The following is a 22,192-nucleotide window of genomic DNA, read 5'->3' as shown; positions in this document are numbered from 1 at the left end:
AAAATTTCAAACACACCCAGAGAGAGAGAGAGAGAGAGAGAGAGAGAGAGAGAGAGAGAGAGAGAGAGAAGAAATACTCTTTCCCAAACTATTACACAGCTGACTGAGCAGCCAAATACTAGGGATAATAGCATCTCTGAGCACTGTTACAAACATGAGCATCCAGGACAAATGAATCCATTTTTCACAAACATTCGATTGCAAGTCAAAGGAAAATTTGCTAACTTTAATGAGGGGTTTAGATTTTTTCTATCAAGAAATAATCAATACAATACTGCTTTGCACCAATATGCAACCAGAATTCAATATTGCACTAAGGTACAATTTTAAGAGCCTTTAATTGAAAAATACTGGATATTCTGAATAAGGTATTGTGGTTATGGCCCTGCACTAACCACTGAGCCAAAACTTCAACACAGTAATTTCTGTTGACCTCATTAAAAAAAAACACAGCTAATCAAAGTCAGACTATTGTCTTCCAAGAAGTACCAGTCAGGTACAAGGAGCACTGTTCCACACAGTTTTGGAAAGTATACTGACATACACACTCCGATAAGGGTCTCCTATGAGCAATCTTCAGGAAAAAGAGCTTTGTCTCTCATTTCTTTGACAGCACTAGTGAGAGACTTCTCCACATTCTCCTCTGCGGTCACATCTTCATCTTCTGACAGGGTTATGATGGGTTCCTGCGGTGGTCCTGCTTTCTTTCATTCTAATGGATGATGTTTCCCACCAGTCCGTACTCACTCATACTCAATTTATCTAATTATAGATTATATTTCACAACGCAAAAGAACGAAGCTCTCTGACAGGGCATATTTCCCATGTGCCTCTGCAAGGCTGAAGGATTACAGTGGATAGAGTGTGGTCACAGAAATGTTTGAGGAGGAGGAGAGAGATGTGAGGTGTACTAGTAGATTTATAAGGGAAAACTACAGTGTCATTTATCAATTAAATAACCAATCTTTACTCATATTTGCTAGTGTTCATTTGCATTACTGTTTGCAGGGCTTTAACAGCATTTTCTATGGTGATTTTGGGATGCTTTTGAGAAACATAGTCCCTATAGGTTATGACATCCAATCACAACCTTGAAGCACATCTCAGCACAGAGGCTTGCATTCAAAATGAGTCCAAGACGCCCTTCACACACAGTCCCAGAAGAAACCCCTCTAGATTGAGAGAGCTACTGATTTCCCATATAGCCATCCCGCTGGATTGAGGAAAAGATGACTGGAGAAATTGTGAGAAATGCACACATATCATTACAAGGACTTTCTATTTATGGCGACACACAATAAATCTCATATCTTATATACATTAAAACAAACTGTTTGGGTATAAACAATATACAGTAGTGGCCAAAAGTGATGTCCGGAGGGTATTTGTGTTTTTAATGACCCTACACGTTCAATTAAACCATCTAATATACAGTGGTGTGAAAAAGTGTTTCCCCCACTTTCAATTATTTTACTTCAATGAAAGGTTAGATTTTTGCAAATTTTTTTAATAAAATATCGAAAGTATTTTTTACAGCCATATTTGATCATATTTACCAAGGGGGCAAACACTTTTTCACACCACTGTATATATGAAGAGTTCAGATGCAAAAGCCTCTAAGTGCTAGGGTTGGGCGGTATTACGGTAATATCGGATACCGCGGGATCTTAAAATAGCACCGGTATCAGTTTCAATACCGTCATTACCGGCACTTATATAGCCTATAATATATATATATATAATTTATTTATTGCCTAAAAAATGCTTATGTGTGGTTGCAGTTTGGCAATATTTCTGGTTCCAACCAAATGAGAAGGGAGAGGCGGTAAATACTGACGAGGCAATACCGCGAGAGATGTAAACACCTCTAACGTCGCATCTCCGAAACAACCGACCACTCACTGCTGCCAGGATACATAAGCGCATTAAAGGAGCATTTCACCCATGGGAACATTGATCTTTATTGAAAGTGGGTCATATATGTAGTCGAAATGTAAAATAAATTTTGAATTTGGTGCCTTCTTGACCGAGGAAAGAAAGAAAGTAACTTCAGGACGCATTTGTATGAAAGACAACAACTCCCACAATGCACCACATTGCACAGCTGCGCAAGCCACTCCCACTAATCCAGAACAGCATATGAATCACTCATCCGTCTATAAGGCTAGCTACCACCGGAGCTTGAAATTCATTTCACACAAAATGTCTAACGTTAGTTAGTTGGCGAACTCATTAGTGAATTACTCCTCATTTGTATTTCTTTCGAAGTGGTGAATTATTGCATGGTAACGTTACCGGGATGTTCAGTCAGATGCGGTGCGAAACTAGGGTGGTTCACAACACAAACGTCCGTGTCCTCGTCTGATTCAGAGATTTCGTCCAGGAGAAATTGGCATCGTTTAAATTCTTTGCAGCAGACGGACTCTATCTCTGTGTTCGTAGTTGCATAGTAAGATCACCGGCGCCACCAGTCCGCCCCAACTCGAGCGAGTCTGGGCTTCTCGTCCGCGGCAGGCAGGTCTTCTGCCTCGGCTGCTCTTCGCTATAATGCGGCTTGTAAAGGTAGCCACAAACACCTGATTCGAGCATCAGACTTCTGAAATCCTCTTCTTCTACATCATATTGAGTAACGTTACCCTCCGCTATTGTCATATCTTCACAGCTGACTCCACAGTGCCTGTTAGCTTAGCTTCCAAACAAGATGGAGGATTTTGCTTTTAGTTTCAGAAAGTGAAGTCCCACCCACTGATCTGTAATAGGCCTGTAGCATGAGCGGGTCCCGCCCCCTGGAATAATGAGGAGCTAGTGTTTGTAGTCTCTACACTTTTCAATGAAATGTGACTTCCTGCTTATTATGACGCAAAATGATGATTTTTGCGTCATAATAAGCAGGAAGTAAAACACTTAAATCCTTATTTCTCCCATCTCAGGGAAAAATTAATGAAAAATCCATGTTTATTATAATATATGACTGGGTTTCTAACAATACAAAGCTTAATGCAAATGGGTGAAGTGTCCCTTTAAGTTTCGTATTTGTTAAAATATTATAATGTTATTTTTTCCATCTTTGTTGATTATGAAAAGTGAACAGCACAAATAAGATGGGATGCATCGGGTGTCAGACGATTTGACCACTTCAATAAATTTAGTTTTGTAAAAGGCCTCTTTAAAACGAATTTCGTTTTGTATAAATTGTATCTAAATTTTTATAAAATTTTCATCAACCAAACGCCTGGATTTAATATAATCATGACATGATGAGCATGCCGCTGTCACTTGCATTGAAATCTCATAAAAAAGGCTATGCCTCACAGACATGACAAATAAATAAAGCTTGAAATTTCTTTAAACGAAACAATTAAAAACGAAAGAAATAGGCAACTCACTGATTAGGCTAAGTAATCCATGATGTGCATTTCTCTCGTTCATACAGAGATGCGATCGTCAATTTCATTAAAAGAAACAATTCAAAACGAAAAGAAATATAGTCTGATTAATCAATGGTGTGCATTTCTCTCTAGGCGCGTTCATACGGAGATGGCGATCGTCAATTTCTTTAAACGAAACAATTCAAAACGAAAGAAATATGCTACTCACTGATTAGGCTAAGTAGGCTAATCCACGATGTGCATTTCTCTCTAGGCGCGTTCATACGGAGATGCGATCGTCAATTTCAGTAAACGAAACCATTCAAAACGAAAAGAAATATAGTCTGATTAATCAATGGTGTGCATTTCTCTCTAGGCGCGTTCATACGGAGATGGCGATCGTCAGTTTCTTTAAACGAAACAATTCAAAACGAAAGAAATAGGCTACTCACTGATTAGGCTAAGTAATCCACGATGTGCATTTCTCTCTAGGCGCGTTCATACGGAGATGCGATCGTCAATTTCAGTAAACGAAACCATTCAAAACGAAAAGAAATATAGTCTGATTAATCAATGGTGTGCATTTCTCTCTAGGCGCGTTCATACGGAGATGGCGATCGTCAGTTTCTTTAAACGAAACAATTCAAAACGAAAGCAATAGGCTACTCACTGATTAGGCTAAGTAATCCACGATGTGCATTTCTCTCTAGGCGCGTTCATACGGAGATGCGATCGTCAATTTCAGTAAACGAAACCATTCAAAACGAAAAGAAATAGACTAGCCTACCTCTCTGTAATCCATGATGTGCATGTCTCTCTATAGCGTTCAGATGCCGATCGTCAATTTCTTTAAACGAAACAATTCAAAACGAAAAGAAAAAGGCCACTCTCTGATTGTGTAATGATGTGCATTTCTCTCTATAGGCGCGTTCACTACAGAGATGGCGATCGTCAACTTCCATCTTTGCAGAAAAGTTTTATTAATAAAAATCAATGGACACGCGTCACCTGATTACAAAGGCACTTCTTGCTTGTTGCACGCACACAGACAAGGCCGCCTTAATGCACGGGCTTACCTGGGCTGAAGCCCAGGGGCCTCGCAAGTTTAGGGGCCTCCAATGGTCGGTGTTTTTTTTTTGTTTTTTTTCTCTCGTGTTCAAGGCTCTAAAGCTATTATCTGAATGTCTATATAGTTGCTTACAATGTTAGTCAGACAGTCAGACTGACAGACAGCTCCCCCGTGACAGGTGAAGTGACAGCCCACCACCAGGGGTGGTCTCCCTTTCCTGCGCTACTGGGTGTGTCCGTGTCATTAATTTAGTCGGAAGTTTGAGAGCGGTGATCAGAAAAGAAAAAATGAGTCGGAAGTTTGAGAGCGGTGCCCAGAAAAGAAAAAACCTTATTAAGAAGGAGTTGCGCGAAAAATGTCTGCTAAAGAGCATCCCAAAGCTCACCGGATTTTTTAAACCAGCTTCTAGTGCTACTGAAGATGCATCCAGCACTGGAGAAACATCGCTTCACACACCGGAGGGAGCGGAGGAGGTGCAGGCCGCGACCGCCGCGCAGGTGGACGAGGAACAGCAGGGGACTGCCAGCACCAGCAGCATCAATAGAGGGGAGGAGAAGCGGGGTGCGGGTGAGTCTCAGAGAGAGGACCAGGCCGCAAACCAGTCAGATGATGACCCATATATAACAGTGACCCGGGCCGCTGGGGAAATAATATTGACCCACAAGTGCGGGCTTATTGGGCAAAAATGGGACCGAAGGTCTGTCAAAATAAAAATGCGGACGTGTCAGCATCGGAACGCAAATATAAACAGCAGAGAAGATTTTTCTCAAAAATGCATTTCAAACGCAAACTCAGTAATGGAGAGTTTGTGCCCAGAGATTGGCTCTGTTATTCACCATCAGCAGGTAGTGTGTTTTGTTTTGCATGCAAACTATTTGGCGGTGCTGAAATGAGTGTGTTTGTGTCTGTGCAGGTGCATGTCATGTGCAGGCTTGGGAGGGTTACTTTAAAAATGTATTCCGTTACAGTTACAAATTACTTCATAAAAAAAGTATTCAGTAACGTAATCCAAGTACTATAGTATGAAAGTAATGTAACTGATTACTTTTGGATTACTTCAAGGTCACGTATATTAAATAAAGTCAAGCAAGAAGAAATATTATAAAAAAAATATTAAAAAACCTTTTATTTATTAAGAATTTGGTCCAGTGTACAATATTTTCAAAATACACACACAGACAAATTTATCGTAATTTATAGTTTATAGACATCTAGTGGCTAATGTATGGTATTACAGATTATTTTGTTTTATTTTTTAACTTTTTTAACTAAAAAATAAAAACACAACATTTAAAAATTTTACACGATCTACATATTAGTTTATTTTAAAATAGGCCTACATGTTGCCTAAAGCCGTGATCTTTCTTAATTTGTCTGACTGAACTTGGGGCGTCGGCAGTGGGAGTTCCCCTACGTTACCTAGACAGCGAACTTCCCGTTACGTGAGAAAAGATAAGAAAGGACATTTTGGGTACTAAAAAAGCTACTCTCCAAAATAGCAGCGGAATTTCCATGAATTAAAAGCAATTTTACCCGCTGGCAGCATCGTTTCTACTAGCAGCAGTGATTCAATCTGCGTCTGAGGAGATTATAGAAAGCTGTTATTTGCACATGCACCAGCGACCGGGTCGCACACGTGAGTCATTACTGTCAACAGAATCAGGAACTACTGTATAATCAAGCAGCGCTTCATATAGTGTTATTATGCCAAAATACTTATTTATTTAGTTTTAAATGAAACCATTGTAATCCTGAAAGTATTCCCTCTTTTTTCAAAATGTAACTATAATCTGATTACTACGTTTTTTGACGTAACTGTAACGGATTACAGTTACTGGATTTTTGTATCCTGATTACATAACGCGGTTACATGTATTCCGTTACTCCCCAACCCTGGTCATGTGATTGGTTCAAAAGGCCCGCTGAGGTCAGAGAAGAGGCTCCTACATTTATCTGTTGCTGTTCTTGCAGTTATCAGTTATATCAGTTCAGACAGATTGAGTATGTTTGTGCAGACAGAGACAGGTGATGGTTGTTGATGATGTTTTTCATAATAGTGTTTAAAATCACACATTTTGGTTTTCGTCAACGAAAGTTGCTTTGTTGATAAATAAAGTGTCTTGTGTTTATGCTCAAGAGGGCTCAGTGATATTTTAATAACAATATTATGGTGTTTTCTGGCTCAAAGAAGGAAAACTCACTGTTGTTGCCAGGTCTTGAAAGAAACTAATGCATTTTATGATGTAGATTACACCATTTTAAAACGAGACTAAATTGAGTGGATGGCGGGGGGATTTGGGGGGCCTACAAAACCTCTCAGCCCCAGGGCCTCCCATTAGGTTAAGGCGGCTTTGCACACAGATATAATGTTGAATAATGGTGGGCTCCGGCTCATAATAACAGTTAATGCCGTCGGCCTGACTCAGACACAACGTGCAGGGGTTGGGCTTGATTTTTTTTGTTGTTGTTTTTTTGCCCGATCTGGCATTCAGTTTCTGAACGGTGTAGGCACAAGCCAACAGTTTGGTGACGCCGTCTGAGCCCATTATGTCATTTTTAATTAGTCACGGTAATACCGTATACCCCGGTAAAATAGGGAGGCGGTTTGACGGTTTCAAAATTCGAATACCGCCCAAGCCTACTAAGTGCCATCTGAAATTTTCTTCTAAAATGATCATTTTTATCAAGCTCGTATATTTAAGTTCAGTAATTTCACTTAAATGACAATTAATAGGTAATTTTCATTCACATTTAAGTGAAATTACTGAACTTAAATATACGAGCTTGATAAAATGATCATTTTAGAAGAAAATTTCAGATGGCACTTAGAGGCTTTTGCATCTGAACTCTTCATATACACATACTCAATATATATTTTATATTTTAAATATGATGGAAGAACTAAACTAAACTTGGTTAAGGTATTTATCTGACAAAATGATTTGGCAAAAAAGGTAAACTACAGCAACAGGTTTTATTTCACTATGCAAAAATGTGTTGAAAAACAAAAAGCTTACAGGAAAAAGAATACACTGAGTACAACATAAGTTATACATATTTGGACGTTCTCACTTGTTTTTTCATGAGTTCATATTTTCTTTGTATTACAGCCTGGCACAAACTAATCAATATGCTTACAAATTCTTTAACACACTTTTAATAATTGAATAAAGGGTGAAGATTGGCAGGACATCACTTTTGGCTACTACTGTAAAGCAGAATTGGAGTGCTTCTCTTTAACACAAAATATAGCTCCAGTTCAGATGCAACTGTCATAAATGAGGGAACTGAAAAGTTTTTCAGACTAGCCAAGTTCTGAGTCAGAATTCAAACTTTTAACTTTTAACTATTCCGACGCACGCACACTTTTAGTAAGGATCGTACGCAGTTTTATAAATGAGACCCCAGGATCTTTCCACTGAGCTTTTACAAACTGAAGTGCAAATTTAGGTCAAGTCATATTTACTTATAGAGCGCTTTATACAACACAGATTGTCGTGTGAATAAATGTATCGACATGCACAGGTCCAAGGGCTCGAGGTTTGCAAGCACACATGCACATATGTGTACATGAACATAATGAACATGCTCCTGAAAACTAAATTGTTCTATTATTTTCAGTCTCTCCCATTCACTTTCAATGGTCGGCCATTGTGACCATTTTTGACCATGCCTACTCTCAGATCAATGAGTAATAAGAATAATCAGATGCAAATGGAAATATAAAATCAGTCCTAATTGAAAGAGAACAAGCTGACAAAAAGATTGAATCCAATATAGGGTGATAATATTGCATAACAAGTGATTTATAAGCTATTTTTTGTAGGCTGGTCATTTTTCACCGGGAACACCACAAGTGTGACTATGTGCCATTTTTTTACAAAATAAAACTTTTTCAAAACACAATTCCTGGTGAAACATTAAAGTACACTAGTGTGATCAACAGTGCCAGTTTTCAAAAATAAATAAATAAATAAATAAATAATTCCCAAAATTATTCATAAATAACGTTTTTTTTACTCAAAGAATGAGATGCCTACTCTCAGATAAATGAGGCCCACGATTAATCGGATGCAAATAGAAATATAAAACCAGTCCTACTTGAAAGAGAACAAGTTGACAAAAAGATTGAATCCAATATTGGGTGATAATATAGCATAACAAGTGAGTTATAAGCAATTTTTTGTAGGCCGATCATTTTTGACCGGGAACACCACAGGTGTAACAAGGTGAAAAAAATAACACAAAAAAAGTTTTATAGTCTGTGTGAACAAAGTCACTAATTTTCAGTCCAATGCGATAACATTAACTAGTATTTTCGGGAAAAATAAAATTTTCTCCGGACAAAAATGTCCTGAACACCAAAGAAAGCCAAAGGTGACAGTGACAAGGATGCTAAATTCCATCATCTGGAGAAGATTTTCCATCATCTGAAAAGATACCATCCCAGCGACGACACAGAGAAAATGAAAATACGGTCTTGTTGTTAATCTGTGTTAATAGCAAAATGTCTGGTTTATATTTTGCACTTTTTGCTAAAATTTCTACCAGTGAAATACCATAGTTTCTTTTTTTTTTTATCATCTAACACTGAACTTTCTTTTTTTTTTGTATAGTTTGTACCTCTTGAAATATTTGAGATGTTTGCTGCCAAGTTACAAGGCAACCTAAATTCTAATGTTTTAAGGAAGAAAAAGCATGTTTGAACAGTTAAAAGTTATGTTATTCTATTTTTGTTAATAAAATATAGGCTATTCTAAAATTGAATGAATGAACTCTGGTTTCTCCAGGCTTAAGTCATCATCGGGATACTCTTCAATCTGGTATATCGATCAATATGAACAAATATTGTGATCATATTTTTTGCCACATAGCCCAGCCCTAGTTGATCTCCAAGCAAGCAGTATATGGTAGGAGTGTGGCGAGATCTCGTGCCACCTTTTCACACTCGGAAAATAGAACTTGAAGGGTTAGTTCACCCAAAAATGAAAATTCTGTCATTAATTACTCACCCGCCTGTCGTTCCAAACCAATAAGACTCTTGTTCATCTTTCAGAACACAAATGTAGATCTTTTTGATGAAATCTGAGACTCTGTACTCTCCATTGACAGCTACGCAACAACCACTTTAACGCTTCAAAAAGATCGTAAAGCTAATATCCATATGGTAAGTGGTTTAGTCAAAATTTTCTGAAGAGACTTGATCACTTTATATGATGAACAGTTTTAATTTAGTTTTTTATTCACATTTAAACATTGATCAGAAAACATAAACAAGAAGCTCAACCGAACCTGCTTGAATCGCGAGAACAACCCGTATTGGTTCTTGCAGAAGCTCAAACGTGCTGTGTAACTGTTACGTCCCTCCACTACATGTGGTGGCTCTGTTTCCTTTTCTAATGTTTGGCTGCTCTGCAGTATGTTTTCCTTCGTTATTGTGTGCAGGTGTGATCGTAACGAGTGGGCGGAGAGACACCCTTTAAAATCTCAGGCACTCCGTGCAGAGGGAAGACTTGTGTTCCAGCTACCACGCCAGTGATTTATATTCCTGTGTTGTTTTTAATCTGTTGTAGTTAATCTCCTATCTTCTGTTTTGTTTGTAATTTACTTAATTGTTTAATAAATTCCCTAGACAAATGAGTCCAACTGACTTTGCGGTAATTGTATGTTGTGGCCAGTGTGCCTGATCATAACATTTGGGCGCTCGTCCGTTTTTGAATCGGGTAGGAAGTTGTGAGTGACTTGTTGGTGAGTACCATCATTTTTTCTGGGTAGAGGAGCGTGCACCTCAATAAGTAAGTCGCCGGGCAGACATTGAGTCTGCCACTTTATTATTTTAGTTTCGTTATTTTTGGTGGTATCCTTAGTCGGTACGTTTCGGGGGTTGTGGTAGACTGCGTAATTGGTCTGCTACGTCCTCACGAGCTTAACGTTTAATGTACACCGGGTAGGGGATCCACTGAAGACTAGTGAGGCTAAGTTTAGTTTTTTTGGGTAGGTAAGTAGGGGTTGGGGTAGCAGTGAATCTCCCAGTCTTTTGGTACTCGCTTATTTTGTATGTCGCTTTAGTGAGTTAATAGTGCACTGCATAAAGTAGTGTTTAGACAGGCTGAGGTCGAGTTTAGACTTTTATTGGCTGCAGAGATTTTTGGGGTTTTAGCCCATTCGTGTTTCTAACTTTTCCTCAACTTGTCAGTATTGTGGCGTGGTTGTGTTATGTTAGTTTTGTCGTCATTTTAGGGGATTTTGATCACTTTGTTTTTTTTGTAGTTGTGTAGCAGCCTGTAGTATTGTTTTGTTTTGGATTGTTATATTAATCATGTCTATAGCTCAGGAGTTTGCTGAAGACCCTTCTGTAGAGGCATTTAATAATCTTAAAAAAGAGCAACTTTTGGAATTGGCTACTTATCATGAAATTGAGTTGTCCGCTTCCAAAAAACGCCTCAAACACAGCATTAAAACTGCTCTGCTACCAGTTTTGGTAGAGAAGAGGGTTCTGCCTCCCATTGATATGAGATATTTTATCCGGTTGAAAGAGCTTTCTATTCGGGAGAGAGAGTTAGACAATGAAAGAGAAGTGTTGCGTTTAAGAGTCTCCGAGAACGAGTTGGAAATGAAACGCTTAGATTTAAAAGCTAGACAGGAAAATATTGATCTCACTCACACCGGGTCTTTTGACGTGTGCAAAAACATTAGGCTTGTACCACCGTTCCTTGAGAAAGACGTGGAAAAATATTTTCCGCATTTTGAGAAGATTGCGTCAACTTTAAGTTGGCCGAAAGAAGTATGGACTTTGTAAATTCAGTCAGTTTTAACTGGTAGGGCACAAGAAGTGTATTCTTCACTTTCACTTGAGCAAAGTAAAGATTACGGTGTGGTTAAGGCAGCTATTCTTAGATGTTACCAACTAGTCCCAGAAGCTTACCGACAGCGCTTTCGCCGATGTGAGAAAACCGAGCATCAGACTTATATCGCCTCTTCTCTTTGGCTCTCAACGAAGGCGGTCGCATTTTCTTACCCTCCTCTCCCTTATCTTCCCTGCTTTGCTCCTCTCGTCTCGTTACTGTCTTGTACTTTGAGAGACTCTCTCCGCACTGCTCTCCAAACTAAGAAATTATGGAATTGATCAACTGGTCTCTCAGTGCAATTGACACCATCTTCTCGACGAGAAGCTTGGGTTCGGGGGAACCTGACTGCCCTGCCGGAACGTTTGCAGCTGGCTACACGATGGACGCGTGGGGGAAGTGGCGGGTCGTGTGTCTGGCGGCTCTTTCCGTGGAGGACGTTGAAGATATCTACCTATTCGGAACCATGATAACAGGTTTTCTGCTGTTTGGATTAGGCACTGCCCTGGTTTATCGAGGAATTAAGAAGACGGTGACAGCTGTCCAAAGCCCCACAAGGCTGCCCGTTATGATTGAAGCAGTGGGCAGAGCTGTCGGCACTCAGACTGTGACTATGAACCACAATATGGGTAACATCATGGAGAAGCTCACAGCTTTGCAAAGGCAAATGGATCGTTTCGGAGACCCAAACGGACCAGGAGCTGTGTAAATTGGAATGCGGCTACTCGTCCCCAGACCAAACAACCACAATCTTATCTGCTTTCGGCCCCACTCTATCAGCACTGGCCTTGGCCGAGGCCGCTGCTGGAACAACAACCCCCTCTGGAGAGAGCACTGCAAAGAGACGCTCTTGCGTTCCTTCCCCGACTCCACACTGACACCTGCTGATTATTGACTCTGTCTGGGACCTGATCAAGGTTGTCTCCATGGCAACTGCTGTGTTTCGCTATGACATCCTGCGGACTGAGGCACCTAGATTGGGATGCCAGGCGTAGCGACTCTTCAGGCCTACACATACAGAAACTCTTACATAGATACAGATATGCAATCACCAACCCCCAGCCCCCATCCCACGCCTTCGACGCTTTTTACCACCAGTCTGACAGGCGGGTCTGTGACCAGCGCCGAAATGGCTGCAGGACCGGATGGCTGCTTGCCTGTGCTGGGTTACCTCCAACCTCCCTGTCCCCTCCCCTGTTGCAAGTCTTGTGTGTTCATGTTGTGTACTGATTATGTGCAAATGTGCTGAGGTGTTTTACTGTCCCCAAACTGTACTCCCTATTGGAACATAGTCTGGGGGTTGCCTTTTTTTTTCTCCTCAACTCTCCTCATGTTATGCTGTATCTCTTAATAACTTCAGGTTGGTCCTAAATTGCATTTCGTTGCCTTGTACCTGTACTTGTGTAATGACAATAAAGTTGAATCAAATCAAATCAAATATCGAGTTTGCTCGTGAGAAAGAGGCTTTGTTTGATCGATGGTGTTCGTCAATTGAGGTAGACAGCCAGGCAAAGTTGCGAGCTTTAATTCTTGTGGAGGAATTTAAAAACTGCTTGCCCGATGTCGTAGCTACTTACCTTAATGAACATAAAGTCGATTCTTTGCATGAAGCTGCTGTCCTGGCAGATGAATTTGTTTTGACCCACCGTATCTTCAAAGATAGATATAAGCCTGTAGGTTCATCTCCAAAGCCCAGTTATGCTGCGGTCCATTCTTCCAGTAGTCCAGAGCAGGCTTGTTTCTATTGTAAGAAGCCTGGGCACTTGGTGGCAGACTGTCCAGTGCTGAAAGAAAAACAAGCTGCGAAAGGCTTTGGGTTGATTAAAGCGTCTCCACATTTTGTTTCGCCCTGTCTTGAATTTTCAAGCGACGTGAAGACTGGCTATGAACCTTTCCTTAGTGATGGTTTTGTGTCGTTGTCTGATGATGATACTCTCATTCCCGTACGCATTTTGCGTGACACCGGTGCTGCACAATCATTCATTTTGAAAGGGGTTTTGCCTTTGTCTGAAACAACGAAAAAAGGCACCAGTGTATTAGTTCGTGGCTTTTTAGATGGGCTTTACTGTTGTTCCACTTCACCAAATTATTTTAAAATCTAGTGTAGTCACAGGCCGCGTTGCAGTTGGTGTTCGTGAATCTCTGCCCATTCCTGGCGTGTCCTTTATTTTGGGCAATGATTTAGCAGATGGTAATGTGTGGAACCGAGGACGTCGAGTCACACAGTGCAAGATGTCTTATTCATCCCGAAGTTCCTCTCGTGCCACCAACTGTAAGGTCTATGTAGGTGGCCTTGGCAATGGTGCAGCCAAAGGTGAGCTGGCACGGGCCTTTAGTTACTACGGACCATTGCGGAGTGTATGGGTCGCCCTGAAACCTCCAGGTTTCGCCTTCGTAGAGTATGAGGATGCCAGAGATGCAGAGGATGCCATGAAGGGGATGGATGGAAAGGTGCTTTGTGGAGCCCCTGTCAGAGTTGAGATGTCTACGGGTATGTCAAGAAAGTCCTGTTATGGCCGTCCCAGCTGCAGGCAATTTGAACCCAACAACCGCTGTTACCAGTGTGGGGAGAGTGTCACTTCAGTTTATGATCTGGTTCCAGACAGAGGGAACGTAGTGTGTCCAGATCTCGGTCTCGTTCGATCAGTCATAAGAAAGACTGTCATTCCAGGTCTGCCAGCCCAAGGAGAAGTCCAACACCGGTTTGAGTTTTGAGATTGTCACACACATCTCTATTGGTGGGGTGTTTGTGTATGGTATTATGTGTATTGTCACTTATATTATGATTATGGAGACTGGAGTCACCATTTTGGTGTGAGGGTATGTTACGTCCCTCCACTACATGTGGTGGCTCTGTTTCCTTTTCTAATGTTTGGCTGCTCTGCAGTATGTTTTCCTTCGTTATTGTGTGCAGGTGTGATCGGTAACGAGTGGGCGGAGAGACACCCTTTCAAATATCAGGCACTCCGTGCAGAGGGAAGACTTGTGTTTCAGCTACCACGCCTGTGATTTATCTTCCTGTGTTTTTTCTGTTGTAGTTAATCTCCTATCTTCTGTTTTGTTTGTAATTTACTTAATTGTTTAATAAATTCCCTAGACAAATGAGTTCAACTGACTTTGCGGTAATTGTATGTTGTGGCCAGTGTGCCTGATCATAACATTAACACATGAGAATGAACCTCATTGGTTCTCGCAAGCATACTTGAGCTTCTGTTTACCACAACTGATGTGAGAGTTGATGTTTATGTGAATAAAAGCCTAAATTCAATCTGTTCATCATAAAAAGCGATCGTGTATCTTCAGAAAATTTGGACTAAACTACTCAATTCAAATGGGTCAGTTTTGCGAACTCTTTCTGAACTCTTTGAAGTGCTTTGAAGTGATAGTTGCGTTGCTGTCAATGGAAGGACAGAAAGGACTCTGTCCTTCCAAAAGTCTTACAGGTTTGTAAAGACATAAGGGTGAGTAATTAATGACAGAATTTGTATTGGTCCTACATTATATTAAGTGGCCCTAATACCAGTGAACTTACATGGTAACTACATGAGTACATAGTATGTAACTACAGTGTAAGTACACACTGGTACATAGTATCTACAGCTGTAATATTTGTGTAACTACACATATGTAACAACAATATGTATTTACACAAGTTGTTCCACTTCCACAAGCGATCTTAAATTCTGCAGTAACCAGTGTGGAATACACTGAAACTTTATGGAAACCATGATGATTCCTATGTGTATACCATGTATTTATGACTGGCAGGACTAATGTTGAACTACAGTTTCCCCTTGTGATACCTGTAACGGTCACCAGCTGGAGTGCCCTTGAGTGCCACCAGAGGGCACTCCACACCAGACTATCATATTTCACTCACACTACATTTCCCAGAACTCACTGCCCGGACTCATTATCATTGATTGCATTCACCTGTATCTTATTACCCTGTTAGTCTCAGCCTATTTATACCTTGTACATTCATTCATTCATTCCCTGCGAAGTCTTGTTTGTGTTACACTGCATTTCTGAGCATTCTCCTGGTTTTCTTGTCTCTTGGTTTTGGATATCTTGCCCTGTTCCCTGGATTACTCTCTTGCCTCTGGTCCCTGCCTGTTTGTTTCTTTGTTTTGACTGCCTGTCTGTGTATGACTCTTGCCTGTACATCTGATTACGATTCTGGATTGCCCCATACAATAAAGCTGCATTTGGATCTCAACCTTTGTGTCTCGGAGCGGTTCGTAACAATACCAGTGTACTTGCATGGTAACTTCTCAGGAACTGTCCACTTAATATAAAGTGTACAACGGTCACAACTTACTGTGTAATATGCAAAACCTAAACATCTGTGTAACACAATAATAACAGTGTACTTACATGGTAACTCTGCAGGAACTGTCCACTTAATATAAAGTGTAATTATTAAGGTAATTGCTGTGTACCATCAGTGTCATTGCATTATAATTTCATAGAAACTTCACTCTTAAAAGTAATTTAACAATTGCATAGGTGAAATTACCCAGTATTAAACATTGATCACTTCTCAGTAAATAAAGTATAGAGGACTGCAAAAAGAGAAAAAAGCAGTAAAGCTAAACAATGTTTATTGATACACATTACACTCAACAGTGTAACAGATTCTTTAGTAAAACTTTAGTGTACCTGCAGCTGGGTTAACACTAGAACACCCTGGTCCTTTAAATAAAAAATAAAAAAACTCTGCCACTGTGAAACTAAATCTGCTTTTAACATACTGACATGGTTGAAATTAAATACATTTATATCCAAACTGATAACTGGAGTATTTAAGATTGCATGTGGAAGTGGAACAACTTGTGTAAATACAAATTGTTGTTACAAAATTGTAGTTACATAATTCCTGTTACACGTGTGTACTTACTGAAGTGAAAAAGTGTTGTTACCAATGTCCTGTTACACATACCATTCTGTGGGTTGTTACATATGTGTAGTTACACAAATATTACAGCTGTAGATACTATGTACCAATGTGTACTTACACTGTAGTTACATGCTCTGTACACATGTAGTTACCATGTAAGTTCACAGGTATTAGGGCCACAATATAAAGTGGGACCTTTTTATTTTTGGGTGAACTATCTCTTTATGTAACATTCATTACAAGACAATTAGTGTAGGGCTTTGACAAGACCTCGATTCAATTCTGGTTAAATTAAATACAAGGAAGTGGAGCATTCCACGGATTGCAATTTTAAAAATCATAATCCAGCATAGCGTAGTGCTCTCATTTATAAACCTACACTAACACAGAATACATCAGTATCTTTTTAAATATGCAAACTGTTGTTCATCACAATTTCAAAATAAAAGTTTGAACCCTCGAGTTTGCATGTTTTGATGTCCACATGTTCTTGTTAAAGAAATTACAGTGGCTGTAGCATTTCTATCGTAAAGAAATTGCCAAATATTGAAGATTAGGTGGACACTTGAATTAAATGTTGTTTGGCCAATATTAAACAAGGATTTGATCATGCTGTAAAGTGTAACAACAACAATCAGTTGGTGCTATCTGCAGGTATTTGTTACAATACATAATGTACATAAGTTGATACCCTCTGTATCGTCTTGTGAGCTAAGTTGTATCGTCACACCCCTTGTATATGGTATACAGTCGCTATGCGAAAGTGTGTTTAGTTGTTACTACATTGTGTATTTTAGCATGACTGGAATGCTGTATGCTGTATCGAGAAGTCATAATCGGAACTATTTGTTTTATAAGTACCATTGTTCTTAAGATCTTTCAACATTCTTAAAAATAAAGGTTCCAAAAGGGAGTCATCACAGCAATGTCATAAAAGGATCAACTTGGGTTCCCAAAAGAACCTTTCATTGAGCAGATTTTAAAAGAAACATTTTTCTCTTAGTATGAAAGAATATTTTACTAATCTAAATATATAATTTTACATAATAAAGAACTTTTGTAGTAAAGGCTCCAAATATCAAAGTATATGCACGATTACCAGACATCCTGCTGCACTGAAATTAGATAACATTCTCCGGCAGAATTAGGCTCTAAAACCGTTTAACCTTCTGATCAGATAGCATGGACACAATTAAAACAAAAGTCACAAAACAAACCACACAACAATCATGAATTGAGAGTCATCCAGATCATCAGCTTGTCAAAGCATTAAAATGCAATACAGTTACCATAGGTGCAGTTACAACACAGCCGGAGAACTAGAAGAATCTCCATGACAAACTTCCACTGATCCTGCAGTCTTCTCTAAATGCTCTCTCACTACTTCCTTCTCGTTCTGCAGCCCCTTTTATCCATCCCTCACAAACACGGCCAAGACAGCAAGAGAGAGAGAGAGAGACTCATACACTCCTGCTCTCCCACACTCCAAAACACTCAGAATGAGCAAGCACACACTCTTCCTCACACACACACACACACACTTGAGTTGTGGATGCTGCATACACAAGTAGAAAGATGCAGAGCTGAACTCATTCTTAAGAGACACTGCTCACAGCTCACTTACGCATACATGACAATTCACTCTCGCAATGAACCATCAATCAGCACATCAAATCACATACAAACAGATTCAGGCTTTCACATACTGTAAATACGGTTCGCTCATGCATGTCACACACACACATCACAGATCAATAGATACACTCTTACCCTCCATGGTGGCGGTTGTGGTGCAGTCCTTGGATTCTTTTGGACCTTTAACTTTCAGATTCTGTCAACAGAAAAGATGCCTACTATAAGCACACACCAACACAAGTGCACATATATACAGAGCTCGCGTCTGGCTCAGAAAGCAGAATGTGACGTATACATCCTGAATGGAATAATGAAGAGAAATTTGATGCAGAAGGCTGCTTGTGTATGTGTGTGTATGAGTAAATCCATCAAGCTGAGGATGATAGCTAGATGTGATGTGAACATGCCACCACAATGTTGTGGGCACTTGCATTGCAATAGTGCTGATATTTGGTTTAAGCCTGTTGCTATGCAGTTGCTAGGTCAAAAGAGTCCAGCCCCAATTGTATTTTGGGGTCTTTAGATATGGCAAGGCTTTTACAATTTAAGTTTATCTAATTTTGCCTGTTATACCAAAGCAAAATCTAGATGAAAAACTAGATGTTTACCGTATTTTCCGGACTATAAGTCGCACTTTTTTTCATACCTTGGCTGGTCCTGCGACTTATAGTCAGGTGCGACTTATATATCAACATTACCAAGATTTACTCGTCACAGGATCGCTCACTTGCCGAAATTGGGGGTGACATTACCGTCTACAGCCACGAGAGAGCGCTCTATGCGCTCTAGGCTACAGCTAGTTTTACCCCTGAAAAAAATAAATGAAAACAACTGAAAAACTGTTAAGTGAAATATTAACTTAAAGACAACTAAGAAAGACAGAACGCAAACAAAATGCCCCCAAAAAGAAAATCCTATTCTGCAGATTACAAACTGCAGGTAGTAAAATATGCAGCCGAAAACGGCAATCGAGCAGCAGAAAGAAAGTTTGGAGTGAGTGAGAAACTTGTGAGGGACTGGCGAAAAGCAGAGGCTACTTTAACTGTAATGAAGAAAACAAAGAAAGCTAATCGCGGGCTGAAAGCAAGATGGCCAGAGCTGGAGGAACGAGTCCACAGATGGGTTCTTGAACAACGCGCTGCCGGGAGAGGCTTGTCAACGGTGCAGTTGCGTCTCCACGCCCTGGTAGTTGCCAAGGAGATGAATATAAATGACTTTGCAGGCGGACCTTCTTGGTGTTACCGCTTCATGCAACGCAACCGCCTCTCTATCAGAGCACGGACAACGTTGTGTCAGAAACTGCCAGCAGACTTCCAAGCTAAGGTCGACAGTTTCCGTGAGTTTGTTAAAAAGCAGGTAACTGAACACAACGTGTCACCGGATCATATTATCAACATGGACGAGGTCCCCCTCACATTTGACATCCCCATGGGCCGAAGTGTCGCAGAGAAAGGGCAGAAAAGTGTGAATATAGTGACAACTGGTCATGAGAAATCACATTTCACAGTGGTGCTGGCATGTTGTGGAGATGGATCGAAATTGCCACCGATGGTCATTTTCAAACGGAAAACCATGCCCAAAGACGAATCTCCCCCCACAGTTGTCGTGGCCGTGAATGAGAAAGGGTGGATGAATCAAGAAATGATGAACATTTGGCTTACAAAGTGCTACACTAAGCGTCCTGATGGCTTCTTTAAAACACGCAAAGCTCTGCTTGTGATGGACAGTATGCGAGCGCACATAACGCCACAATTCAAAGATAAAATAAAAGCTTGCAACTCCATTCCTGTCATCATCCCTGGAGGCTTAACCAAAGTACTCCAGCCACTCGACATCTCTGTGAACCGGAGCTTTAAGGCAGTCTTGCGTCGCCTGTGGGAGGAGTGGATGGTGGATGGAGAGCACAGCTTCACGGCAACCGGGAGGATGCGCCATGCAACTTTCCAGCAAGTCCTTGGATGGATCGACACAGCATGGACTTCAGTGACAACCGAAACCATCCTGTCGGGATTCAGAAAGGCAGGAATAACTGGAACTGATGCCGAGTCTGACGACAGCCCCGCAGAAGAGGAGACGGCGCTTCATCTTCCTCCGGAATTGGCGGAGTTGTTCAGAAGCGACACAGAGGATGAAGAATTCAACGGATTCAGTGACGTGGAATGAGATCGCGGGAGCTTGGTGAACTTGCTTTACCGATAACTGTTGGACTCGCTGGCTTGTTATGTTAATTTAGCCTATTCAGCCTCCCGGGTATGTTCTGCTATTGTGTAGCTAACTGTTAATGTGTTACGTTAACATACACCTATTCAGCCTGTTTTTCTGTGTGCTATTGTGTACCGGTAGCTGAATAACTTAGACATTAAGTTATTAAAACAGACAGACATTTGTTTAAATAACTTGTTATTGGTCTTGGATTTTGTTAAATCCATTTCTAAATAAATGCGACTTATAGTCCAGTGCGACTTATGTATGTTTTTTTCCTCGTCATGACGCATTTTTGGACTGATGCGACTTATACTCCGGAGCGACTTATAGTCCGGAAAATACGGTAATACTTTGCATGTCTAATTCTTAGGGTTAAAGCTAAACTGTGTGATATTTTCCCCCATCTAGCGGTGAAATTGTATATGACTACCCAGTGAATATTAGTTTGTTCCTTTCAATTTCGAGGGCATTTTAACTCCTACGGTGGCCGTATTATTCCAAGATTAACATGGTTTCCAGTTCGACTTCGTCCAATTGCGCCTTTAAAACTATCACCTGTGATCCGTCGCAGCACAGATTTATGTTACAAGGTAAACAATACTTTTTCACCATTGACGTGAGGAAAAGTAACGCAAGTTATACTAGAGGTCGTTCTGGCGTTATGCACAACCATGCTATGGTTAGACAAGCAACTATAAAACTTCGAATTTACACAAATAGGCTGAATTACCTGTCGAGAAGAAAGCAGGCAACTTCGGAGTCCGTTTTAAAATCTTTGCTCCTCATGAGCTCTTTCCATCTGGGAAAAGTTACTCCAGTATTGACTTTGGTCTTGCTGATTTGCCTGTCGCATTGACGTTTTAATTCTCTCTTTCGCTTCCTTGGCGACTCTGCTACATGTCCTCAGAAACAGGCGTGATCCTCCATCAGCAATCTTTCAAATCTGCCGGCAGTCGCGAGTAATCTCCCCCTCGAATTCGTCTCTGTGTCACTGAGTGTAAAGCGCGAAAGGCGAAGCTTGAATTTACAGGTATGTCCCTCTTTGGCTAATGTAGTTTCAAGATGGAGGGGCAACATGGCGACCGGCATTCGAACCCCTCACCTGTATGTACTTTCAATGGCAGATTATAAACTTACGAGAATACTTTATTACTTGAAAGAAGTAAATATACATTAATGAGCACATATATTTTTGAAAGAACTAAGTGTTTTTTGCTAAATGTTTGTTCAAATTATAATTTTAGTAATTCCCACAGATTTCGTGCTCACACCAAAAGCGCGTGCACCACTCTCATAAAGCAGCCTCTCAAACAGCTTGAGAGTACAAAAAGTCCTTTTTCATGGCTTATTGCACTTAAACGGTCAAATACATGCCAAATTGTCAAAATGCCCATCTTGCAGATTATTCAGATAAATACAGTGAGATTTGGGGCCCTATTTTAACGATCTGAAACGCAAGTATCAAACGCAAAACGCAAGTAACTTTGTGGGCGGATCTCGGCTCAAATCTAAAATGGGTTGGTCTGAAGTAGCTACATTACTCATAGGTGTGGTTTGGGCGTAATGTGCAATAAACCAATCAGAGTGTCATCTCACATTCCCTTTAAAAGCAGGCACGCTTGTTCCATGGCGGATTGCTATTATAGAGCTGGTAAGTCCCGCCCCTTCCGCTAACCCCTCTGGACCTCTAGGTTGAAAAATCGACAATGCAAGTGAATGGGAGAAAATAATAATTTTCTGGTCCCGTTTGAATTGTGCCATGAATTTGAACATATGTTGTCTGTGAATTTTTTATATAATTTTTCGTGTAAAGAATGCTACAATTTAGCGGGTAGAAGTTTGATACGGTTAGACTTTGTGTGAGAGCACTTTGTGGACTACAACTCTTCGCTGCTTTCGACGCGTTTGAAACGTCACCACCACTCGCACACGGACACTAGCTCACGGATCCCGCTAAACATGGCTGCGTCTTTGGTGCACTTCACCGCCTTCTTTGAGGGAGAGGACAAAATCGTTGAGGTTGGCGAAAACCACGGGTAAGTCAACTTTATGGGGTGACGTCACATAGGCGACATGTAGTCTTTCTCGTTATGTCTTTTCCACAACTGCTAGCCGAAGAATCATACCATATACTGTCAAACTCGTAACATGAAAAATTATATAAAAAATT

The 22,192-nt window shown here is 40.5% G+C and overlaps 1 protein-coding gene across 4 annotated transcripts in view; it reads right to left on the bottom strand.

The window, feature by feature from the left end:
• Positions 1-22,192, bottom strand: part of abr (ABR activator of RhoGEF and GTPase) — a 330,545-nt gene that overhangs the window by 140,311 nt on the left and 168,042 nt on the right. For all 4 annotated transcript variants that reach the window (XM_082171387.1, XM_082171388.1, XM_082171389.1 and 1 more), the window contains one exon: positions 17,953-18,013. In XM_082171387.1, the coding sequence (XP_082027513.1) occupies positions 17,953-18,013 (61 nt within the window). The remainder of the gene's footprint in view (positions 1-17,952; positions 18,014-22,192) is intronic.

Source organism: Leuciscus leuciscus (assembly GCF_965113295.1).
Source record: "Leuciscus leuciscus genome assembly, chromosome: 5".
Lineage (NCBI taxonomy): Eukaryota > Metazoa > Chordata > Actinopteri > Cypriniformes > Leuciscidae > Leuciscus > Leuciscus leuciscus.
This window is presented reverse-complemented; position numbering and strand designations above follow the sequence as displayed.